This window comes from Sycon ciliatum, chromosome 2 (assembly GCF_964019385.1).
Source record: "Sycon ciliatum chromosome 2, ocSycCili1.1, whole genome shotgun sequence".
Lineage (NCBI taxonomy): Eukaryota > Metazoa > Porifera > Calcarea > Leucosolenida > Sycettidae > Sycon > Sycon ciliatum.
In genome coordinates, this window is record NC_088644.1 from 944,042 (window position 1) to 966,514 (window position 22,473).

The 22,473-nt window shown below is 45.4% G+C and overlaps 2 protein-coding genes across 4 annotated transcripts in view; one reads left to right on the forward strand and one right to left on the reverse strand.

Moving 5' to 3' along the window:
* LOC135808180 (eukaryotic translation initiation factor 2-alpha kinase 3-like) overlaps window positions 1-22,473 on the forward strand; it is a 156,197-nt gene that overhangs the window by 16,685 nt on the left and 117,039 nt on the right. Inside the window, exons 15-21 of one of the 3 annotated variants that reach the window (XR_010552061.1) lie at window positions 4,665-4,816; window positions 5,290-5,346; window positions 6,384-6,495; window positions 7,030-7,115; window positions 8,980-9,081; window positions 10,106-10,159; window positions 10,693-10,964. Coding sequence is in view for 2 of the 3 variants with exons in the window: in XM_065321333.1 (XP_065177405.1) it covers window positions 4,665-4,816; window positions 5,290-5,346; window positions 6,384-6,495; window positions 7,030-7,115; window positions 8,980-9,081; window positions 10,106-10,159; window positions 10,693-10,815 (686 nt within the window). In the remaining variant the exon portion in view is untranslated. Of the gene's footprint in view, window positions 1-4,664; window positions 4,817-5,289; window positions 5,347-6,383; window positions 6,496-7,029; window positions 7,116-8,979; window positions 9,082-10,105; window positions 10,160-10,692; window positions 11,808-22,473 lie in introns of those variants that run through there. The other 2 variants (XM_065321333.1, XM_065321334.1) reach the window with 2 other exon arrangements.
* Window positions 12,397-20,077, reverse strand: LOC135808181 (2-aminomuconic semialdehyde dehydrogenase-like). The gene is made up of 11 exons (XM_065321335.1): window positions 19,928-20,077; window positions 19,453-19,664; window positions 18,280-18,446; window positions 17,566-17,636; window positions 17,141-17,245; window positions 16,475-16,550; window positions 15,948-16,043; window positions 15,047-15,119; window positions 14,787-14,827; window positions 14,046-14,141; window positions 12,397-13,673 (listed from the first exon to the last, which is right to left on the reverse strand). The coding sequence occupies exons 2-11, from the start codon at window positions 19,499-19,501 to the stop codon at window positions 13,527-13,529; spliced, it is 921 nt and encodes a 306-aa protein (XP_065177407.1). The 5' UTR covers window positions 19,502-19,664; window positions 19,928-20,077; the 3' UTR covers window positions 12,397-13,526.

Below are 22,473 nucleotides of genomic sequence, written 5' to 3' on the forward strand. Positions count from 1 at the left end.
GAACACAGTTAGACAGTGGAACACAGTTAGACAGTAGAATACAGTTAGACAGTAGAACACAGTTAGACAGTAGAATACAGTTAGACAGTAGAATACAGTTACAGTTGAATACAGTTAGACAGTAGAATACAGTTAGACAGTAGAATACAGTTAGACAGTAGAATACAGTTAGACAGTAGAATACAGTTAGACAGTAGAATACAGTTAGACAGTAGAATACAGTTAGACAGTAGAATACAGTTAGACAGTAGAACACAGTTAGACAGTAGAACACAGTTAGACAGTAGAACACAGTTACAGTTGAATACAGTTAGACAGTAGAACACAGTTAGACAGTAGAACACAGTTAGACAGTAGAACACAGTTAGACAGTAGAATACAGTTAGACAGTAGAACACAGTTAGAGAGTAGAATACAGTTAGACAGTAGAATACAGTTAGACAGTAGAACACAGTTAGACAGTAGAACACAGTTAGACAGTAGAACACAGTTACAGTTGAATACAGTTAGACAGTAGAATACAGTTAGACAGTAGAATACAGTTAGACAGTAGAATACAGTTAGACAGTAGAATACAGTTAGACAGTAGAATACAGTTAGACAGTAGAATACAGTTAGACAGTAGAATACAGTTAGACAGTAGAATACAGTTAGACAGTAGAATACAGTTAGACAGTAGAACACAGTTAGACAGTAGAACACAGTTAGACAGTAGAACACAGTTACAGTTGAATACAGTTAGACAGTAGAATACAGTTAGACAGTAGAATACAGTTAGACAGTAGAATACAGTTAGACAGTAGAATACAGTTAGACAGTAGAACACAGTTAGACAGTAGAACACAGTTAGACAGTAGAACACAGTTAGACAGTAGAACACAGTTAGACAGTACAACACAGTTAGACAGTACAACACAGTTAGACAGTACAACACAGTTAGACAGTAGAACACAGTTAGACAGTAGAATACAGTTAGACAGTGGAACACAGTTAGACAGTGGAACACAGTTAGACAGTAGAATACAGTTAGACAGTAGAACACAGTTACAGTTGAATACAGTTAGACAGTAGAATACAGTTAGACAGTAGAATACAGTTAGACAGTAGAACACAGTTACAGTTGAATACAGTTAGACAGTAGAACACAGTTAGACAGTAGAACACAGTTAGACAGTAGAACACAGTTAGACAGTGGAACACAGTTAGACAGTAGAATACAGTTAGACAGTAGAACACAGTTACAGTTGAATACAGTTAGACAGTAGAATACAGTTAGACAGTAGAATACAGTTAGACAGTAGAACACAGTTACAGTTGAATACAGTTAGACAGTAGAACACAGTTAGACAGTAGAACACAGTTAGACAGTAGAACACAGTTAGACAGTGGAACACAGTTAGACAGTAGAATACAGTTAGACAGTAGAACACAGTTACAGTTGAATACAGTTAGACAGTAGAATACAGTTAGACAGTAGAATACAGTTAGACAGTAGAACACAGTTACAGTTGAATACAGTTAGACAGTAGAACACAGTTAGACAGTAGAACACAGTTAGACAGTAGAACACAGTTAGACAGTAGAACACAGTTACAGTTGAATACAGTTAGACAGTAGAATACAGTTAGACAGTAGAACACAGTTAGACAGTAGAACACAGTTAGACAGTTGAACACAGTTAGACAGTAGAACACAGTTACAGTTGAATACAGTTAGACAGTAGAATACAGTTAGACAGTAGAACACAGTTAGACAGTAGAACACAGTTAGACAGTTGAACACAGTTAGACAGTAGAACACAGTTAGACAGTAGAACACAGTTAGACAGTAGAACACAGTTAGACAGTAGAACACAGTTACAGTTGAATACAGTTAGACAGTAGAATACAGTTAGACAGTAGAACACAGTTAGACAGTAGAACACAGTTAGACAGTTGAACACAGTTAGACAGTAGAACACAGTTAGACAGTAGAACACAGTTAGACAGTTGAACACAGTTAGACAGTTGAACACAGTTAGACAGTAGAACACAGTTAGACAGTAGAACACAGTTAGACAGTAGAACACAGTTAGACAGTAGAACACAGTTAGACAGTTGAACACAGTTAGACAGTAGAACACAATTAGACAGTAGAATACAGTTAGACAGTAGAATACAGTTAGACAGTAGAATACAGTTAGACAGTAGAACACAGTTAGACAGTAGAACACAGTTAGACAGTAGAATACAGTTAGACAGTAGAATACAGTTAGACAGTAGAATACAGTTAGACAGTAGAACACAGTTAGACAGTAGAATACAGTTAGACAGTAGAATACAGTTAGACAGTAGAACACAGTTAGACAGTAGAACACAGTTAGACAGTAGAACACAGTTAGACAGTTGAATACAGTTAGACAGTAGAATACAGTTAGACAGTAGAATACAGTTAGACAGTAGAATACAGTTAGACAGTAGAATACAGTTAGACAGTAGAATACAGTTAGACAGTAGAATACAGTTAGACAGTAGAACACAGTTAGACAGTAGAACACAGTTAGACAGTAGAACACAGTTAGACAGTAGAACACAGTTAGACAGTAGAACACAGTTAGACATTAGAACACAGTTAGACAGTAGAACACAGTTAGACAGTAGAACACAGTTAGACAGTAGAATACAGTTAGACAGTGGAACACAGTTAGACAGTGGAACACAGTTAGACAGTAGAATACAGTTAGACAGTAGAACACAGTTACAGTTGAATACAGTTAGACAGTAGAATACAGTTAGACAGTAGAACACAGTTACAGTTGAATACAGTTAGACAGTAGAACACAGTTAGACAGTAGAACACAGTTAGACAGTAGAACACAGCTAGACAGTGGAACACAGTTAGACAGTAGAATACAGTTAGACAGTAGAACACAGTTACAGTTGAATACAGTTAGACAGTAGAATACAGTTAGACAGTAGAATACAGTTAGACAGTAGAACACAGTTACAGTTGAATACAGTTAGACAGTAGAACACAGTTAGACAGTAGAACACAGTTAGACAGTAGAACACAGTTAGACAGTAGAACACAGTTACAGTTGAATACAGTTAGACAGTAGAATACAGTTAGACAGTAGAACACAGTTAGACAGTAGAACACAGTTAGACAGTAGAACACAGTTAGACAGTTGAACACAGTCAGACAGTAGAACACAGTTACAGTTGAATACAGTTAGACAGTAGAATACAGTTAGACAGTAGAATACAGTTAGACAGTAGAACACAGTTAGACAGTAGAACACAGTTAGACAGTTGAACACAGTTAGACAGTAGAACACAGTTAGACAGTAGAACACAGTTAGACAGTAGAACACAGTTAGACAGTAGAACACAGTTACAGTTGAATACAGTTAGACAGTAGAATACAGTTAGACAGTAGAACACAGTTAGACAGTAGAACACAGTTAGACAGTTGAACACAGTTAGACAGTAGAACACAGTTAGACAGTAGAACACAGTTAGACAGTTGAACACAGTTAGACAGTAGAACACAGTTAGACAGTAGAACACAGTTAGACAGTAGAACACAGTTAGACAGTAGAACACAGTTAGACAGTAGAACACAATTAGACAGTAGAACACAATTAGACAGTAGAATACAGTTAGACAGTAGAATACAGTTAGACAGTAGAATACAGTTAGACAGTAGAACACAGTTAGACAGTAGAACACAGTTAGACAGTAGAATACAGTTAGACAGTAGAATACAGTTAGACAGTAGAATACAGTTAGACAGTAGAATACAGTTAGACAGTAGAATACAGTTAGACAGTAGAATACAGTTAGACAGTAGAACACAGTTAGACAGTAGAACACAGTTAGACAGTTGAACACAGTTAGACAGTTGAACACAGTTAGACAGTAGAACACAGTTAGACAGTAGAACACAGTTAGACAGTAGAATACAGTTAGACAGTAGAACACAGTTAGACAGTAGAACACAGTTAGACAGTAGAACACAGTTAGACAGTAGAACACAGTTAGACAGTAGAACACAGTTAGACAGTAGAACACAGTTAGACAGTAGAATACAGTTGGACAGCCGTTATGTCCACTAATATGGCAACAGTGAAGGCACTGTGTACCAGTACGAGTGGTACGCCGCTGGAATTCTGGCGGGGACAGTGGTGAGTAATGAGTAAGGCATCGCGTGCCATTCATGTGGCTGTCTTGTTTTGATGTCGGACCTCACAGCGCCTGGTTCACGCGTGTAGTGGGTATTTGTTGTGTGGGTATGGGTGTGGGTGGGTGAGTGGGTGGGTAGGAGCTTGGTGTGTTGTAACTGCCATTCCTGTATGTTCACGATAGTCGCAGTGGTGTTTACTCTTCCTTCTTGGTGCAGTTTAATTACAGTTAACTTCGCGTATAACGACACTCAGCGGGGCATCAGAAAAGAGTCCTTATACCCGGAGTCTCATTATATGTGTTACAGTTAGATGGGACTCTGGGCATGTAAATTCTGTCGTTATTCGCGAATTGTCATTATATCCGCAGTCGTTATTAGCGAAGTTGACTATAATTGCTGCCAATCAGTCTCCTCTTTCCCTTTCAACTCTCTCAAGCTAATGAATAATAATTCTTCTTCCTGTCATACATGTATGTTCCGTTCTTGCTCTCGCTGTGTAGGCAAGAAGTCGTCCATGTCGGAGCACAGTGATTCCCCGCGTGTCTACCTGTACATCCAGATGCAGCTGTGCAAGGAGATGGATCTGAAAGACTGGCTGCACGAACATGTTTCCGGCCGATGTCCACAGCAGGCAACCAAAATATTCCTGCAGGTGAGGGCGGCGGGCAAGCGGGCGGCCGTCTTTCTGACTGTACCTCATTGGGCCAGCGAAAGTTGAGCCCAGCTCACCAACTTCTGCGATCATCCAGTTGTGACGGTTGCGTGCTAAGTATACAAACTTTACAAAGCATCAAACCCGCACTCCCGGCGGTGTTTGCATGTATCCTGTCGCTTGCGTTACTTCAATCAAGTTCAATGTGACGAATCCTATATTCAACATGCGTAGTATACGATATGAGTGAAGCATGGCGTCACACTGTACTTCCAAGGCAATTTGAGACAGCCTGGCTTGCGCTTTTACTCACATCATTGTAGAGGGCAATGTAGTTGACCAGCGCGATCAGAGCTGAAATTACTGCTTTTCTTGTTTCTGCTTTTCTAGTGCGTTACACAGAAACATACAAATGTATTTGTGTGTGCGTGTTTGTGTGTCTGTCTGTGTGTCTGCGTCGGCGGTGTGCATAGATTGTACGTGCTGTTGGCTATGTTCATGACAACAAGCTGATGCATCGTGACTTGAAGGTCAGTATTCACTACTATTCAGTGTTGTACTTTTCCTCCTATACCTGGTGCCTTGTGTCAAGAGTACATGATGACCAGGGTGTATGATGACCAGGGTGTATGATGACCAGGGTGTATGATGACCAGGGTGTATGATGACCAGGGTGTATGATGACCAGGGTGTATGATGACCAGGGTGTATGATGACCAGGGTGTATGATGACCAGGGTGTATGATGACCAGGGTGTATGATGACCAGGGTGTATGATGACCAGGGTGTATAACTCCGTGTAACTCTGTATATCGGTACCGAGCAGCACAATTCACTGGTTATGTCATTCTGACGCGTTCCGCTTTCCCAAACTGATGCGGAGTTGCACACTCTGGCTTATGTACAAGTACGTGTGGTGCCTGATGATTGCAGTATGAGCTTGAGCTTGGTCAACTGTTGTACGGTTCACTCTTGTTGATGTTCTGTAGTTTGCAACATGCTTCTTTTCTCTCTATGCACTCAGTCTCATTTCCTTGTCCGTGCCTTACCCGAACTTCACTCAACCTACCTACTACACCCCATGATGGTACATGTGCTTGCATGGCATGACAGACTATTGATCTGCTCACCTACTGAGTGCTGGCACCTTGGAGACTGTTCACCACGGCTGGTGGGCTGGTGTCCCTCAAGGCATGTTCTAGCTACTTCAGTATTTCTAGCTAGTCACTAGTGTTCTGCACTGGCACCTGCAGTTATCAAGTACAGTCTTGCTCAATGAAATCCAGTCGCGGTGTCACTCAAGTTTGCACCTGGTACCTTTTCACAGCCCAGTGTTTGCAGATCTAGGGCTGCGCAACGCCCGGCGGCATGGCGTACTTGAAGGTTGTGACTGGATTTCATTGAGCAGTACTGTACAATGTGCATGTCCATGACATTGTACAACCTTCCTCCTGCACTCTAGTTGGGATGTCCAGTTTTCCCAGAGCAGTGTTTGTGTGTGTGTATGGCCAGTGGTCCCAGAGCAGTGTGTTTGTATGTGTATTTCTTGACTCTCCACTACCTTCAGCCATCCAATGTTTTCTTTGCGCACGATGGACGAGTCAAGGTCGGTGATTTTGGCTTGGCGACTGAATCTGGACATCACCGCAATCTCAGTCGAGATGATTTACATGCTCTGGGTAGGTGGACACATCAAGCTGCAACGCAGTACATACATGTATGTGTGTCCGTGTGCATATTTATGTGTGTGTGTGTGTGTGTGTGTGTGTGTGTGTGTGTGTGTGTGTGTGTGTGTGTGTGTGTGTGTGTGTGTGTGTGTGTGTGTGTGTGTGTGTGTGTGTGTGTGTGTGTGTGTGTGTGTGTGTGTGTGTGTGTGTGTGTGTGTGTGTGTGTGTGTGTGTGTGTGTGTGTGTGTGTGTGTGTGTGTGTGTGTGTGTGTGTGTGTGTGTGTGTGTGTGTGTGTGTGTGTGTGTGTGTGTGTGTGTGTGCACTGTACATGATTGTATGAGTTTGAAGACATTACTTTAGCAATGACATTTTGACTGAAAGTACTCAACCTCCTTTTATAATGACTGTGTGTTTGTGCCTGTGGGTGTTGGTGTTTGTGGGTGGGTGGGTGTCCGGTGTGTGGTGTGTGGGTGTGCGGTGTGTGGGTGGGCGGTGTGTGGGTGTGCGGTGTGTGGGTGTGCGTACATGTGTACTATGTTCTACAGCATGTGAATTTGGTAGTGGTGATGAAGGTGATGAAGGTGAACACACGGGACAAGTTGGTACAGAAATCTACATGAGTCCTGAACTGGTGAGACCCAGTGGCTATTCTTTCTCTCTTTTTTTCTTTGAAATTTTTAATAGCACTCTTTATCACACTCAAGAGCCACGGGTTAAAATAAATAAATAAAGGATCAAAGGTTTACATGTTATCCACTATGTCCAGTGAGTCACAACGTAGAACAGTTGGCCACAATAATTAAACGATCTGATGTTTAGCTCCATTGCGTCTCGAATACGCACTCCAACAGCCTTCCAACTTGAAAGGTTCCAAGCTATGAAAGAACGTGAGAAAGGGGAGTGCGCTCGGATATCGTGTCCACCTTTGGTCCTTTCTTTTCGACTCTTTATCACGTGAACATTTGAATAAACTGATCAGAGGGAATAGAAAAACACTGAAGGAAAATAAATATATGACATGTGAAATAACACAGGATTATGTTTTCTTGGCGAGGACCGCTTCCATTGTGACATGTGAAATAATATATATATAGTCGCGACCGAGGGCTGGGGCTCAAAGGGCTATCTTAGCCTCCACGACACATTAGCCTCCTTCTACATTCATGCTGTCTACAATCTTTACGGCGGGGGGAGGGGGGGGGGGGTGCTTGGCTTCTCTTGAATGTGCAGCTGCTTGACTCCAGATTGTTCACCTGCAGTCTTCTGTAGCTCTCCTGGGGATGCGAGGGCTTTCGATTTTGCCAGTATCCGGGGCGGCATGGGAACCCGACACCGGAAGGACCACCAGTGCTGGAGACTATTCACCGGTGCGGAGTATGCTGCTTGAGGCTGTGATCGGGTGAAGTCCGACAGCTTGCATAGCTTCTGCGACCAGGTGGCCACCTTGAAAGCCACAAACCTCTGCGCGAACGGTCACCTTGGAGGCCACAAACTCCTGCACGAACTGATCAGTTCCTATAGCTGATCGGAGTTTGCGGCACCCATCAGTGGTGACAGACACACCCGTGCCGGTGAAGATGGTCTGGGCTGCCTCCAACTCACCCATCAGTGGTGATAGACACACCCGTGCCGGTGAAGATGGTCTGGGCTGCCTCCAACTTGTCCGGCTTGACGACGAGGATGGATTTGCTGGGGTAAATGAAATAGCTGAACACCAGCCCATCCTTGAGTCGATCCCACCATTGCAGGAGAGGGTCGAACTTGCCACCTTCTGATGAGTCATCAGCGTACCAGTTCTGGCAGGTTCCCACTAGTTTTGCCACACAGTGCACCAGGGGAGGACCCTCGGAGCATACATCGGCATGGCTAGTGGGTCTCCTTGTGTTGTGCCTTCACGCGAGAGGAGGAGGCACTCCCCATCCACAAATAGGCGGGCTGGGTGTCGGTAGCAGTTGATAATCGTGGGCATGATGTTAGGACAGAGGAGCGCTACATTACGCATGCAAGCTTCTCTGTTGAGGCGATTGAACGCGTTGGACGTATCTGCGTTGAGCACTGCGTCGACATCTTCTTTGCTGAATGTATCGTGCATGGCATGAGTGGCCGCTTCAATGCCACATTCCTGGCCTCCGCACATCTGAAGTGAACCTGTTGCTTGGGAGGTACAGGTGGCCATGGCTTAAACACTGGAGCGGCTGGTGAAAGCCCCTTGGCGGTGGTGTCGACTGGCGATCTTGTTTGTGAGGGCTCCGACCATGCAATACAATCTGTAGCGAGATGTCCGGTCTGATGACAGTTGTGACAGCGGAGAGATTTGAATGGAGGCTCCCGAACAAGGTGCATGGGCTTGGCAATAATCCTGGGCCAGGGATGCGGCAGCCAATAGCGATGCTGGCTTGCGCTTCTCCCCACCGGTGGGTGGGTGTGGGTGGGTGGGTTTGGGTGTCTGGGTGTGACGCCGCCAATGTATTGTTTGCATGCTTGTTGTTGTGCAGATGAAAGGGCAGAAGTATTGTCACAAAGTTGATATCTTCTCACTCGGTATCATCTTCTTTGAGCTGCTGTGCCCGTTTGAGACACAAATGGAGCGTATGCATGTAAGTATGACTGTGCCATGAGGAGTGATAGTTGTAGCATACAACCAAGAGTAGATAATCAAGAGTGTGCAACTCCGGAATGGGTTGGCCTGCGGCGGAATTTTTTGTTGACGTAATCTTTTCGACGATGCACGCGCTGCGAGTCTTTTTGAAAGTTTTGCCTCGTGCACTTGGCCGGGCTTTACATTAAAAGACGGTGCCCAGCACGTGCTCTCACACTGCTCTGGGGCAAAATGCGCGTTCTTCTGAAAAAAGGTGACGTCAACAAAAACTTCCGCTGCGGGCGGGGGTATCTGCAGATTGTGCAGAAGAGATCCGGAGTTGCACACTCTTGTTTATCTACTCTTGATACAACCAAGAATGCTACTATAGTGATTGATTTCTTGTTTCCTGTGTGTGTGTGTGTTTCTACTGGTTTGAAGTAGGGCTGCAACGGGTAGGGGTTTGGTCGGGTAATGAGTTCGGGTATTTCTATCCGGGTAGCACGGGTACCCTATAGCCCGGTTATTGTTTTGACATAGTTTGTACTATGAGTGTGCACTTGCACTACATGGAAAGTGTACAGTAAGCACTAAGCACATAGCCGTGCCTTTTACATGCACTGTTGCGAAAACACCGTACTCCCAGTACCTGATCGGGTTCTCAGGAGCAAACTGGTACCCGATTACCCGCTTTTATTACGGGTAGCACGGGTGCTCTACTACCCGTTGACACCCCTAGTTTGAAGTGTACTGGCGAATGTATGTAGCACCACTGCACAGTGCAGCTACATTGTATTTACATCTATAGAAAAGCAACCAACATGACTCATAGAATAGATGTACATGTATCGGCATGTGTGCTGCGTGTTTGGGTGTGTGGATCACCAGAGTGTATTGAAAAGCTGGACAAAGCGACATTAGTCCTTCCTTTAATTTAGTCCAAAAGCTCCTTGGACGAAAAAAGACGAAATTATATTCCAGACGAATATTTCTGCTCATACAGTATGCTATTTTCCTATGTACTGTGTTGCACTGTGTTGCAGGTGTTGCTCAAAGCACGTAAACACCGATTCCCACAAGATTTCAATGAAGACCAGGTTGGTTGGTTTCCAGGACTAATGCTGATGCTGATGCTGCTGCTGCTGCTGCTGCTGCTGCTGCTGCTGCTGCTGCTGCTGCTGCTGCTGCTGCTGCTGCTGCTGCTGCTGCTGCTGCTGCTGCTGGCAATGCATGGCAATGCATAGGCTTACCTGTATCTGATTGACCAGTACATGCACTGGGTCTGTACTGTACTAATGCTGGTGAAGACTCACCCGTTATTCTATACTACAGACGTGTACATGTACAGATAGCTACAGGCCACAGTGCAGTTCAACCATTCTGACTTCTGCTGCTACACGTATTCTCAATCAGGCTTTGCTCTGAGAAGTACTTGCTTCTTTGTGCTGGACAGTTCTTGGTCTTGTATTAGCATGCCATGTGGAGTATCAACTTATCAACACGTCATGTTGTTGTTGTTGTTGTTGTTGTTGTTGTTGTTGTTGTTGTTGTTGTTGTTGTTGTTGTTGTTGTTGTTGTTGTTGTTGTTGTTGTTGTCCGTGGTCTGTTGTTGTTACTTTGTGCTCCGTAGGGATGTATCATACGTGAGTTATTGGCCATTGATCCCGGCCATCGTCCAACAGCACGTGACCTCTATCAGAGAGATCTCTTCAAAGAAATCCTCATCCAAGAAGCAGCAGCAGGAGGGTGGTGAACAATGTTACTACTATGGCGTGTGTGTGTGTGTGTGTGTGTGTGTGTGTGTGTGTGTGTGTGTGTGTGTGTGTGTGTGTGTGTGTGTGTGTGTGTGTTAACCATGTCTTGTCTGTTTGTGTCCAATTGTCTGTGTCCAGATCGAAGTAGGTGTCTGTCTGCCTGTTTAGTGTTTACCTCTCTTACTCTCTCTTACTTTCTCTCCTTCTCCCTCTCTCCCTCTCCCCCCCCCCCCCTCTCTCTCTCTCTCTCTCTCTCTCTCTCTTTCTTTCTTTCTCTCTTTCTCTCTCTATTGCTGTTGTTGCTGCCAGTGAGCTGAACACTGTCTGGCTGGCAACTTGGTCTAGCTTTCTTGTATACAATTTATAATAGTGTTTCCTCCATTTGTTGGGAAGGAAATTCCCAGGACTCACCCCTTCCTATTCCTTGATTCCCCAGTCTATTTTTCTTTTGTTATTCTGGCTATTTTTCCTTTAATATTCTGGCTGTACCAGGTCCGTTCCTGGGGTAGACTTGTACCAGGTCCGTTCCTGGGGTAGACTTGTACCAGGTCCGTTCCTGGGGTAGACTTGTACCAGGTCCGTTCCTGGGGTAAACTTGTACCAGGTTCTTAACTTTCACCCCATGTATATACTACACACCAGAGCAGATGGAGGAGTTCAGAACTGCCTGGCCCGTTTCTTTATTCCCTTTTACAATTATTTGCCACACATTGACTACTACTACTCCGAGTACTGATAACATTGAGTGCAAATTAGTGCAAAGATCACGTGTGTATCTCTATCTATATACCGCTGAACATAACGGCTATTAACGCTGCTAACCCCGTTGCTGTCTCTTCTGCTGCTGCTGTACATATATATGCCCTTGTGTTGTTCACGTCGTTATGAACACCCCCGTTGCTTAGACTGTCACTGTGGCTACTGTGGAAACACTGGAGCAAGGTGGTTTGATTTTTTTATGAGAATGTTTCAATGTCTCTCACCCAACTGACTCGCCGTTTTGAAGTGTGTGGTGGTGTGTGTTCATCATCTGTCTGTCTGCGTGCATGTGCTGGGGGGGGGGGGGGGGGGGGGGCTACACCATACTGGCCAACCCTCCCGGTTTTCCCGGGAAATCAACACTACTCCCGGGGATTTCAAGCAAACTCCCGGAAAAGTCACAGTTTCATCTGATGCAGGATTTTCCAGAAAACTCCATGGATTCGACTTGAATGTCGCGGTTTTTCAAAAATATGTACAGTGCGCACTCGCACTTTGAACTGTGCACGGCACTTTCAAGACCTGACCACAAGATCTGCACTGACAGGCGCTAGGCGCTAGCTGGCGCCGACTGATCGAACTGCAATGCAGGGTTGAACTGTGCCGTGTACGCAGATCTAGCAGAGTTGAACTTTTTTTGGCGGGAAAGGCCCTTTTTCACTTGTTTTTGTGCCATCCAGGGAGCAAAATCCAGAGATTCTGTATGTCTTGTCAAGGGATTGAGATTTTGGTGGTTGGTCAGTATGCTACACTAGGCAGGTTGCGTCACTTTCTTGGGGTTGCACCCTCCCTCATGTGCCCCTTCAAATTTTACACACATACAGATTTCAAGTTTATATTAACAAGAAACAGGAAAAGATTGGATTGTAAGACATTTTAAAAGTACAAAGCAAAAAGAAATGCAATCATAAGCGCCATAGAACGAATAGCCTTTATCGGCCTCTAGCCTAAAATTAATGTACTTGTACAATCAAAACCAGAGACAAACTCAAGAAAAATCCTTAAAACATAAATCCAGCCATCATCTTTGCCAACAATTTCGAATACTGTATATAAGCAAAAACAGTTTTAGGTATGCTATGTCGTGATAAATCTATTATTGCCCTCATAATCGGTCAATATATGAAATATAGACCTCGTAAAAGACCTCGGGGGACCTCGGTCTTTTACTCGTTCTATATTTCATATATTGACCTCTTTAATCGTGCAATAATAGATACTTAGGTTAGCATTTTTCACTTATTCATACAGCATTTCACTCAATGACTATGAAATCGTAGGAAAGTTACTTCGAGGTAGAATGCACAGAACAAATAATTGCCAGTGTCACACTCACGCATGTACATGATGCTTCTCACATCCGTGCAACATTGCTAGTACTAGGTACTACACAACACAGCATGCATACTGCACTGCACGTTGTACTACACAACACAGCATGCATACTGCACTGCACGTTGTACTACACAACACAGAATACATACAGCATGCCCTGACCCTACAACTGAAGTGACTACGGAAACAAAACTAGAAATGCCTACACACACACACTGGTGACACAGGTAGGTGTGCTGGATGCCCGCAGCCAACACCAAGGCATGTCAGACAACACACTATGGCACAGGTGAACGCCGATTGTGCCTATGCCCGCCGCAGTACCTACATGACTAGAGCCGCATATGCACACGTGCAAGTCGTCCCCTTGTAGATGGCCATCTTGGTACGTCCCCTTGTAGTTGTAGTTGGCCATCTTGGCATAATAGCAATGAGCAAATCACAGCACTGTACTATGCATGGCGACACCATCAGGGAAAACTCACAGTTGTCTCTTCCAGAGCACTGTAACTTGCACTTGCACAACCAGTCCTTCTGTGATCGTGTCCAATCACACACATGTGCATGTGTATGGCAGAGGTATCAGGTCATGTGCCGCTCAGCCTACGCTCAGATATCACATCTTGATGCAGATTGTCTTGGACTCGGTGAAGAACTCCATGGAGTCCTTGAATCCCTCTCGTCCTGTACCACTGGCTTTCATGCCTCCGAAGGGCATGTTCAGATCACGCACCATCCAACAGTTTGTCCACACAGTCCCAGCCTGTACAGAAAATACACACGCGTACACACACGCGCACACGCACACACACACACACACGTACAAAGTACAGGCATGCCCATAACACATCACAAACAGGTAATCACACACGCTACAACCAAACCTCTTTAGGACAAACACTAAGGGACCGGGGTGGTAATTGCTTGCAATGACGTGAGTTCTTCTTATCCATATTGTATACCCAGTGAATAGACAGTGTTTTATCCAATAGAGTAATGAATACTAATTCTTCTAACTCTTACAAAGTGCAGGTACATGTATGTCTTATCACAAGTTATCAGTATTCTTCTCAACCAGGTTCACTGTAATCCCAAACAGCATCGGACGCAGCCAGGTACGAGGCACTGTACGTACATGCAGTTCATGAGCAACAGTGTGCACTCTGGAGATATCTCTCGACCAGACACACGCTGCCAAGCCATACTTGACACCATTGGCACGTTCTATCACCTACGGTGGGGGCGAAGGCAAGGAACAACACATGCACACACGGCCACCGTCCATAGATGCGTGCACACACACACATTATACACATACACACACGCACACACGCATACACAAACACACATACGTGCACGCGCGCGCGCGCGCGCACACACACACACACGGAGAGCAATATTCGTTGGTTCATCACATGCGGTATCAACAGTAGAAGCACACATACATGTAAACACCAGGACGGCAAGAGGACGGCAAGAGGACGGCAAGAGGACGGCTGTAATGCAGATGGGGTTGCTATGTCAAGAGGGAAACATGTGTAATCCGTCCTAACATGTGCTATTGACGTTTACCCCATTGATAAAACGTAGTTGAGTTTCACAAACTCAGAGCTTCCTGGCCATCAAGCTCATAGTGTACACAAGGTTTCCCATCTGCATCTAAAACTTCAAAGCTGCGGTCACAAATACCAGCCCAACACTAGTCTTCTGTCACCTGAGATCCATACACTCTCATACTGATACATGTTCTCATTTAAAACAATGATTATTCACAGAAGCACTCGCAGAAGCAACGATGGTTGCGTAGGCAGCAGCAGTAGCAGCACCGCCGGCGGCAGCAGCAACAAATGCGGCAATAGCAGCAGCAGCAGTTTACCTCCTCTTGTGAATGAAACTTGCTGATACATGCAACAGGACCTGCAAACACACACAAGCAGTGAACACAAACAAGAAATCAATTTTTTACTTCATGTACATGTACTGCCTGTGACCATGGTGACAGATCCTACACGTGCACCATGTAACCAAGGCAACCACAACCACTCAATCAATACAGTGTCAACGGATCAGAGCAAAATAGATGGGTGGACGTGCACAGACAGACATGCATACAGACAGACGTATAACGCTACATACCAAATATCTCTTCCTGCATACAGCGTGAGGAATCTGGACAGCCTACAATCACAGTGGGTTGAACATAGTACCCCTGGCAATGCACACACAAAACACACACAAAACACACACACACACACACACACACACACACACACACACACACACAAAATACACACACAAAACACACACACACACAGCGTCACATGACCATTATCACTACCAGCAGATACACTGCAGTACTGGCCAATAGCAGAGCTTTTTTTTGAGTGGATGCTGTTTGTACAGTTGAGCTCGGTGAAATGCAACCAGAAATCCAACCAGAAATCCAACCCGGAGTGCATATTTGGCGCCCTGAACTTGCATGCCCTTGACACCCTGGAAATGGTACGAATGCACCTGGACGTACACAACGACATGTACGAAAACAATGATGTAAGCAGATTCTGAGAACTAGTCCAGGGTGCCTGCCAGCTTTGCACGTTGGGTGGAATTTCACCGAGCACAACTGTACATGTATCAGAAACACTGACAGGGAGAACTCTCTCTCATTCTCTAAGCCCAATAAGCAGCACTGTGTAGATCTACCAGTACATACAACGCTGGCTAATGAAATCTGACTTGTTGCAGAACAGAGGCACCATCCCTAAATGCTGGGTGCACGCACTTCAGTTGACCCGAGATTCGGAGAGCTAGTTTCAAACCGCAGGGAAGATGTAGTTTTTAGCCGCAGTGCACAGATGAAGCTACATTCTGCAAAGAAGACAGCAGCCATGCGACTTAGACAAGAGATCAGAGCTGCATAGGGTAAGTAGTCTTTCTACCTGAAGTACAATACACTCTTCAGTGCTGACAGTGGTGAAGGAGCCAGTTTTCAAACGAAATAATGAACAGGTACTCCTCCCTACCCCAGCACGCTCACCTTTTGCAATCCTTCTGGCAACTGCACTGGTGCATCCACACCCTCACCGCACAACACGCGTCCGTCCTTACGGCCAATCTCAATGTACGACTTCACCTGTAAACAGAAACACACACACACCAAGTAGAGTCCACACTATGCTTATTTCCATACGCCCTTTACAGAGCCTGCTGCAATGAAGGAAACTGGCGATGGTTTGGGACAGAGCAAGTGTCACTGGACAAGGCCAGTCAATAGGAGTAACATAGCCTACACTAGCAACAGAAAAGGGTTTCATTCTACAGAACAGCGTTAGAGTGAACTACAGTGGATGGAGGCAGTGTGTGGTTTTCAACATTGAACAGCACAAATTGGCGATTCACTTCATCAGAAAGTCACACAAATCACACACGGGTGCATTGGGCAAGCAAGAATGACTGCTGTAAGTAAGCTGTTCCCGACTGCAGAGCCTCAACCAGCAACAAGACAACCACACACGAAGCAGTGATTCTAGTTTTAAGTAGTTTCTAAGCCACACGTTTGCCTACCTTGTCACGATGCTCAGCGCTGATCAAGGCACCGACCTTGGTGCCGGCTGCTTTCGGATCACCCACTGTCAGAGTGCTGCAGTATTTGGACAGGGGGAGAAGAGATAACAGAAAGGTGAAAAATGGCACGGTTCGCCTGAGACACGGATAGACAGAGTTTTCCGCAGCCGTAGGAACGCCGCCACCCTCAATGATCAAGGCATGGTGTAAACAAAACCATAAACACTCATACTTAAGTCAAGGTAGACACCGTATCCACGACATGATGACAGGGAACAGAACTGCTACATGAAAGTTGATCGGCCATTTTTCCTTCACGTATGGAGAAATTTGTACAGGGTCACTACAAACAGGGCCGGTCAAAGCAGCTCGAATAGAGTGCTCAATACACACATGTACAAAGCAATATACCATGCCGTTATCTGATGATCGCTAAATGCATGAAACTTGAAGTTACAGCTAAACAGTCTAACAGATCTTCGCCTCTGGTGTGCGTACATGGCAACCACCACAAGTCACCGTTGCCATTGCAGGACAGCTACTTCTCCAGTAGATTGTCAAACAGATACACAACTTAACCTATAGCAACTACAGCACACTACTAGCTCCTAACACGATGATACTGTACAATGGAGGTAGCCAAGTAATATGCAAGTATTCACCTACCGTGTTGCAGCCACGAATTTCTCCACAAACAGATCGTAGATAGTGTCCTGAACGAAGACGCGGCTAGTGCACAGACAGATCTCTCCCTGGTTGGCAAAGCAGGACCTGAAGTGCAAGCATGCACGCGAACACACACACACACACACGCACACACACACACACACACACACACGTGCACAGAATTGACACAGGAACATCTTAACGCCTTTCAACAGTTTGTAAAGCTGAGCAACTGCCCATGAGCACACATGCACCTGTAAAGTCAACACATATGCACGCACGCACACATGCACACACACACACACACATACACACACACACACACACACACACACACACACACACACACACACACACATGCACACAAATGTGTACAAAGTACACACAAGCACGCACCAAAAAGTGCCAGTGATTGATGCACCTACCTCAGGTGTGTTGCAACACACTCATCTAGATTAGCGTCCTCAAACACCACGGATGGGTTCTTGCCTCCCAGCTGTAGCAAGCACGAACACACGTACGCGTACACACACACACGCGCGCGCACAAACACATACACACGTACACACACACACACACACACACACACACATAACATGCATTTTTTTAAGAAGACAACACAGAGAGCCCTAAAAAGCACGCAAAACATAAATCCAGTCAGGACCAGAACACTATAACACGGCAAACCAGACGGAAAGCATTTCATAGTCAACGAAAGAGGAGGACAACCAAAACTGAATCGAAAAGAGTCGAGCACTTGTCAGAAAGAAGCTAAATGAGAGAAGTGCAGCCTAATCTATACTCATGGTAGGTGTAATGAAGGTGTTACGCAGGTGAAATGAAGGTGTTATGCAGGGTTAATGTCAGTGCAATGTACTAGGTCACACTAGGTGTGATGTAGCATGTCATTACTAGTGGGAAGTGATGTTAGAAACTATCATGTTACTCAGTCTGGAACTCAGTCTGGAAGCAACATCACACACTGCTGCAGTGCAATCAATATCACAAACTGACGTAGTGCAAGCAACATCACGCACTGATGTACTGCGATCAACACCACACCCTGACATACAGCTAACCAATGGCTACACTACTATATACTGGTGTTGGATGCCACACCCTACACGTCGTCACCTTACCTCCAGCGACACTTTCTTATTGAACGGCGCTATGGTGCGACGAATCACCTCGGCCGTTGCCGTTCCACCAGTGAATGAGATGACAGGTACATCTGGGTGCGAGGTCAGCGCCTGGCCAGTGACTGCGCCGGTGCCAAACACCACGTTGCACACACCGGCTGGCAGGCCTAGAGAATACCATAACATCAGGCACAGTACTAACAGTTAGAGGTCTTGAAACAACAACAACAACAACAACAACAACAACAACAACAACAACAACAACAACAGTGTGACTGTACATGACATTGTACAGTATGCAACACACATTATACACATTATACACATTATACACATCCTCATACAAACTACAGTACAGTCGGTTTCCAAAGAACTGGGGGGGGGGGGGGGGTCAGCCTTCTAGCCTAACCCGTTCTTATTCTCATGTATTAGAGTCTATGCACTGTTGAGTCACCGTGTGTACATAATGGTGTGATGTGCTTGGTAAAATTCTAGCTCGGTTCTTCGGTGTTCCATTCTTCGTCGCCCCAACAGTACTGTAAATGAACACTCAACTGGCTACGGTGAATGCAGCGTACATGGTGTATGCTAGATCACAAAAGAGGCGGTCAAGAACGAAATCTGGTGGTTGTGAAATTTCGGAGTCAACTGGAATAAAAATTAGAACTTAGATCGAACGGCAAGCACTTGTCCCCACTAACGGTAGCAGATTGGGCAAAGTCCAAAGCACTCTGTGTACATGACACCAGGGTAACACGACCACTTGCATACTTGCCAACCCTACCGGAATTTCCGGGAAAATCAAGGAAAACTCGCTTTCGTCCCGGTACACCGGAAAAGTTACATCTACCGGATTTTCGAAAATGTCCGTCAACACCTTTTTTTGTTGATTTTCAGTGTTTTGGATGCTCGCTCGCAGTGCTGTGCCCAAAACGAAAGTCTAGCGAGTGTGAACTTTTGTGTTCGCGCATGAAAAAGTACTTTTTGGCCGTACATGCTGTACTATTTTGCGAATGTTTTGTGTTCATGGTGACGTCACTATGATGTCATATACAATATTTTGCACAATTATGATGCAAAAATTGCAGATCAAGGAAAAATGGGCAAAATCAAGGAAAAACGTCATCAGTGTCAAGGAAACTGTTTGCCAGGGGTTGGCAAGTATGCACTTGCCTGCTTCCTGGAACACCTTGCACATCATCCATGCAGTGACTGATGTCATTTCACTGGGCTTTGCCACAACTGTATTGCCCGCAGCCAGGGCTGGGGCAATCTTGAATGTCAGCAAGTACAGCGGTAGATTCCAGGGGCTGATTAGACCAGCCACACCGATCGGTGTCTGAGTGCTGTAGTTGACAGGATTGAACTGCGGCTGAACAGTAGATCTACGAAGAGAAGGGGGGAGGGAGAGAGAGAGAGAGAGAGAGAGATTGAGTGGGTGAGACATGGGCAGGCAAAGACAGGCAGACTCAGAAAACATTGAAACTACTGGTATGTGAGCATTTGCTGATGCAGGAGATTTACTGTATGTGCAATTCATGATGACACAAGACTGTTGCCACCTGGAGTTGCGACAGAACCAGAAAGCAGAGTAGAAGCGACATAATTACATAAGTACCAGCAATGGTTGAAAAATAAGCTGACATACGTGTTAATCTGGTGGGTGATGGTTGAGGCAAAAAAGCGGAAGGTGTAGACGGCCCGAGGTATATCAACAGCTTAAGGGGGCAGCCTACCCATACATTTCATATGGCATTCAATTGACTGTAACTTTGGTGTTTCTCAATGGATTTGAGTGAAATTTTGACCACACACTCTTGCCACTATGCTGGCCCTCAGGACATGATTTACAAGTTCTTGCGCCTCACTGACAGGCTTTCCAGGCCGGAAAAACTCAAATTTCCGGCATAGTGCCACGGTGTGCGAGCCACCCAGGAGCCAAACAAATGCATTTACAATTTTTTTCACATTTTCGTGCTCATTCTGTTCGTGCGCGGGACTCAAACCTAGAACAAGTCCAGAAGCAGCCATGGGTGATGGGGTAGGGCCCCTCAACGTGGCCCTGGAATCTGTCACAACGGAACGAGTGGGCGTTCTCTCACACACTCCCACAGACCCAAGTCAATTTTTGAATTTTTTTAGGTTTAGGGTGTGCTACGAGGTCGTACCTTTGATACAACATCCAGTACTGGGACCTCCACAGCAAGCCATTTCCACAGCGCTGCACACCAAATCCAGGATACCCTCAGAAACCGGCAAAGACTACCACTCACGTTTCACTAATACCATGAATACTGCCTAGTACTGAATCCTACCTGACTTCTTGACACGACTCACAACTGCCAAAGTCACTAAATCAATGTCAACTAATCAAGCCACATATCTGCAACGTCACGAGGGTGCTGGCAAAAGTCCTGCTGCACGGCGCGGCGGCGCCGCGGCGGGCTTCGCCCGCCGCCGTGCAGCTCAATGCGTGGCTCAAAAACCTGATTTTTGGACTTATAGCAAAATTCTGCACACTTTCACGTGTTTCCATGATACGACAAGTTGCGCACGGTCTGCTCACATTCAAATACTGTGCTGCCAACAAATGACAGCGTGCAACAAAAAAATCTTTCCTTGCAAGGCCTTAGGGGCACATTTTCGGCCATAACCAGGGAGTCGTAAAATATGGTATTTTACGACTCCCTGGCCATAACTCTTGAACGGCCGGTCAGATCGGGACACAATCTTCAGAGAATTTGCAGCTATTCATGCTCTTTCAACTGACGTAGCGCTCAATATGAATTTACAAATTCGATTTTCAGCGAATTTTTGGGTAGTCTGCCACCTTAATGAATTTACAAATTCGATTTTTCAGCGAATTTTTGGGTAGTCAAGGTGGCAGACTACCCAAAAATTCGCTGAAAAATCGAATTTGTAAATTCATATTGAGTGCTACGTCAGTTGAAAGAGCATGAATAGCTGCAAATTCTCTGAAAATTGTGTCCCTATCTGACCAGCCGTTCAAGAGTTATGGCCGAAAATGTGCCCTTGCAAGGAAAGATTTTTTTGTTGCATGCTGTCATTTGTTGGCAGCACTGTATTTGAATGTGAGCAGACCGTGCGCAACTTGTCGTATTATGGAAACACGCGAAAGTGTGCAGAATTTTGCCACAAGTCCAAAAAAGTCCAAAAAATCACGTTAAAAAACCACGTATTGGGCTGCACGGCGGCGGGCGAAGCCCGCCGCCGTGCAGCAGGACTTTTGCCAGCACCCTCGTGACGTTGCAGATATGTGGCTTGATTATTGTAGTTGACGTTCATTTAGTGACTTTGGCAAGTAACCATGGTAACGTTAGTTTGAGTCGTGTCAAGAAGTCAGGTAGGATTCAGTACTAGGCAGTAGTGAAACGTGAGTGGCGGTCTTTGCCGGTTTCTGAGGGCATCCTGGATTTGGTGTGCAGCGCTGTGGAAATGGCTTGCTGTGGAGGTCCCAGCACTGGATGTTGTATCAAAGGTACGACCTCGTAGCACACCCTAAACCTAAAAAATTCAAAAATAATTGACTTGGGTCTGTGGGAGTCCGCGAGAGAACGCCCACTCGTTCCGTTGTGACAGATTCCAGGGCCACGTTGAGGGGCCCTACCCCACCACCCATGGCTGCTTCTGGACTTGTTTTAGGTTTGGGTCCCGCGCACGGACAGAATGGGCACGAAAATGTGAAAAAAATGTAAATGCATTTGTTTGGCTCCTGGGTGGCTCGCAAGCAAGGGTTCTGTATATACCATGCATGTATCAGCAGGTGTATCAGGATCGGATGCTAGCCATTTCGAGAGGCGAGCGTTAAAGTCGCCAATGACAAATATGGAAGCTTGAGGACAAGATATTGATTGAATGCAGGTCTGGAGTACGCTGCAGAACTGATCAGGTGGCTGCCAAGGAAGACGGTAACAACAGAACACAAACGTGGAGTTGTGGCGATGCTCTAGTTCTATGCACACAATTTCAATGGTTGGATCAGCAGGCTGAAGATCTGGACGATGTTTGGTAGTATGGGAAATGGAAGGGTGGAGGAGGAATGCCACTCCACCTCCACGTCGCACGGTATTGTTGTGACGGTCATGCCGGATGATTTTGTATTCAGCTGACGGTGTTAATATTGAACTTGTGATATCAGGAGTCAACCAGGTTTCAGTTATGCCCAATATATCT

Bases quoted from the DNA above. Each gene is read 5' to 3' on its own strand.
- LOC135808181 (XM_065321335.1), bottom strand. From the start codon at position 19,501: ATGACATCAGTCACTGCATGGATGATGTGCAAGGTGTTCCAGGAAGCA. The intron at 16,551-17,140 runs GTAGGTGAATAC...CAAATACTGCAG, and splicing joins AAATTCGTGGCTGCAACACG to CACTCTGACAGTGGGTGATC. The intron at 15,120-15,947 runs GTGAGCGTGCTG...GTGCATTGCCAG, and splicing joins TGCCAGAAGGATTGCAAAAG to GGGTACTATGTTCAACCCAC.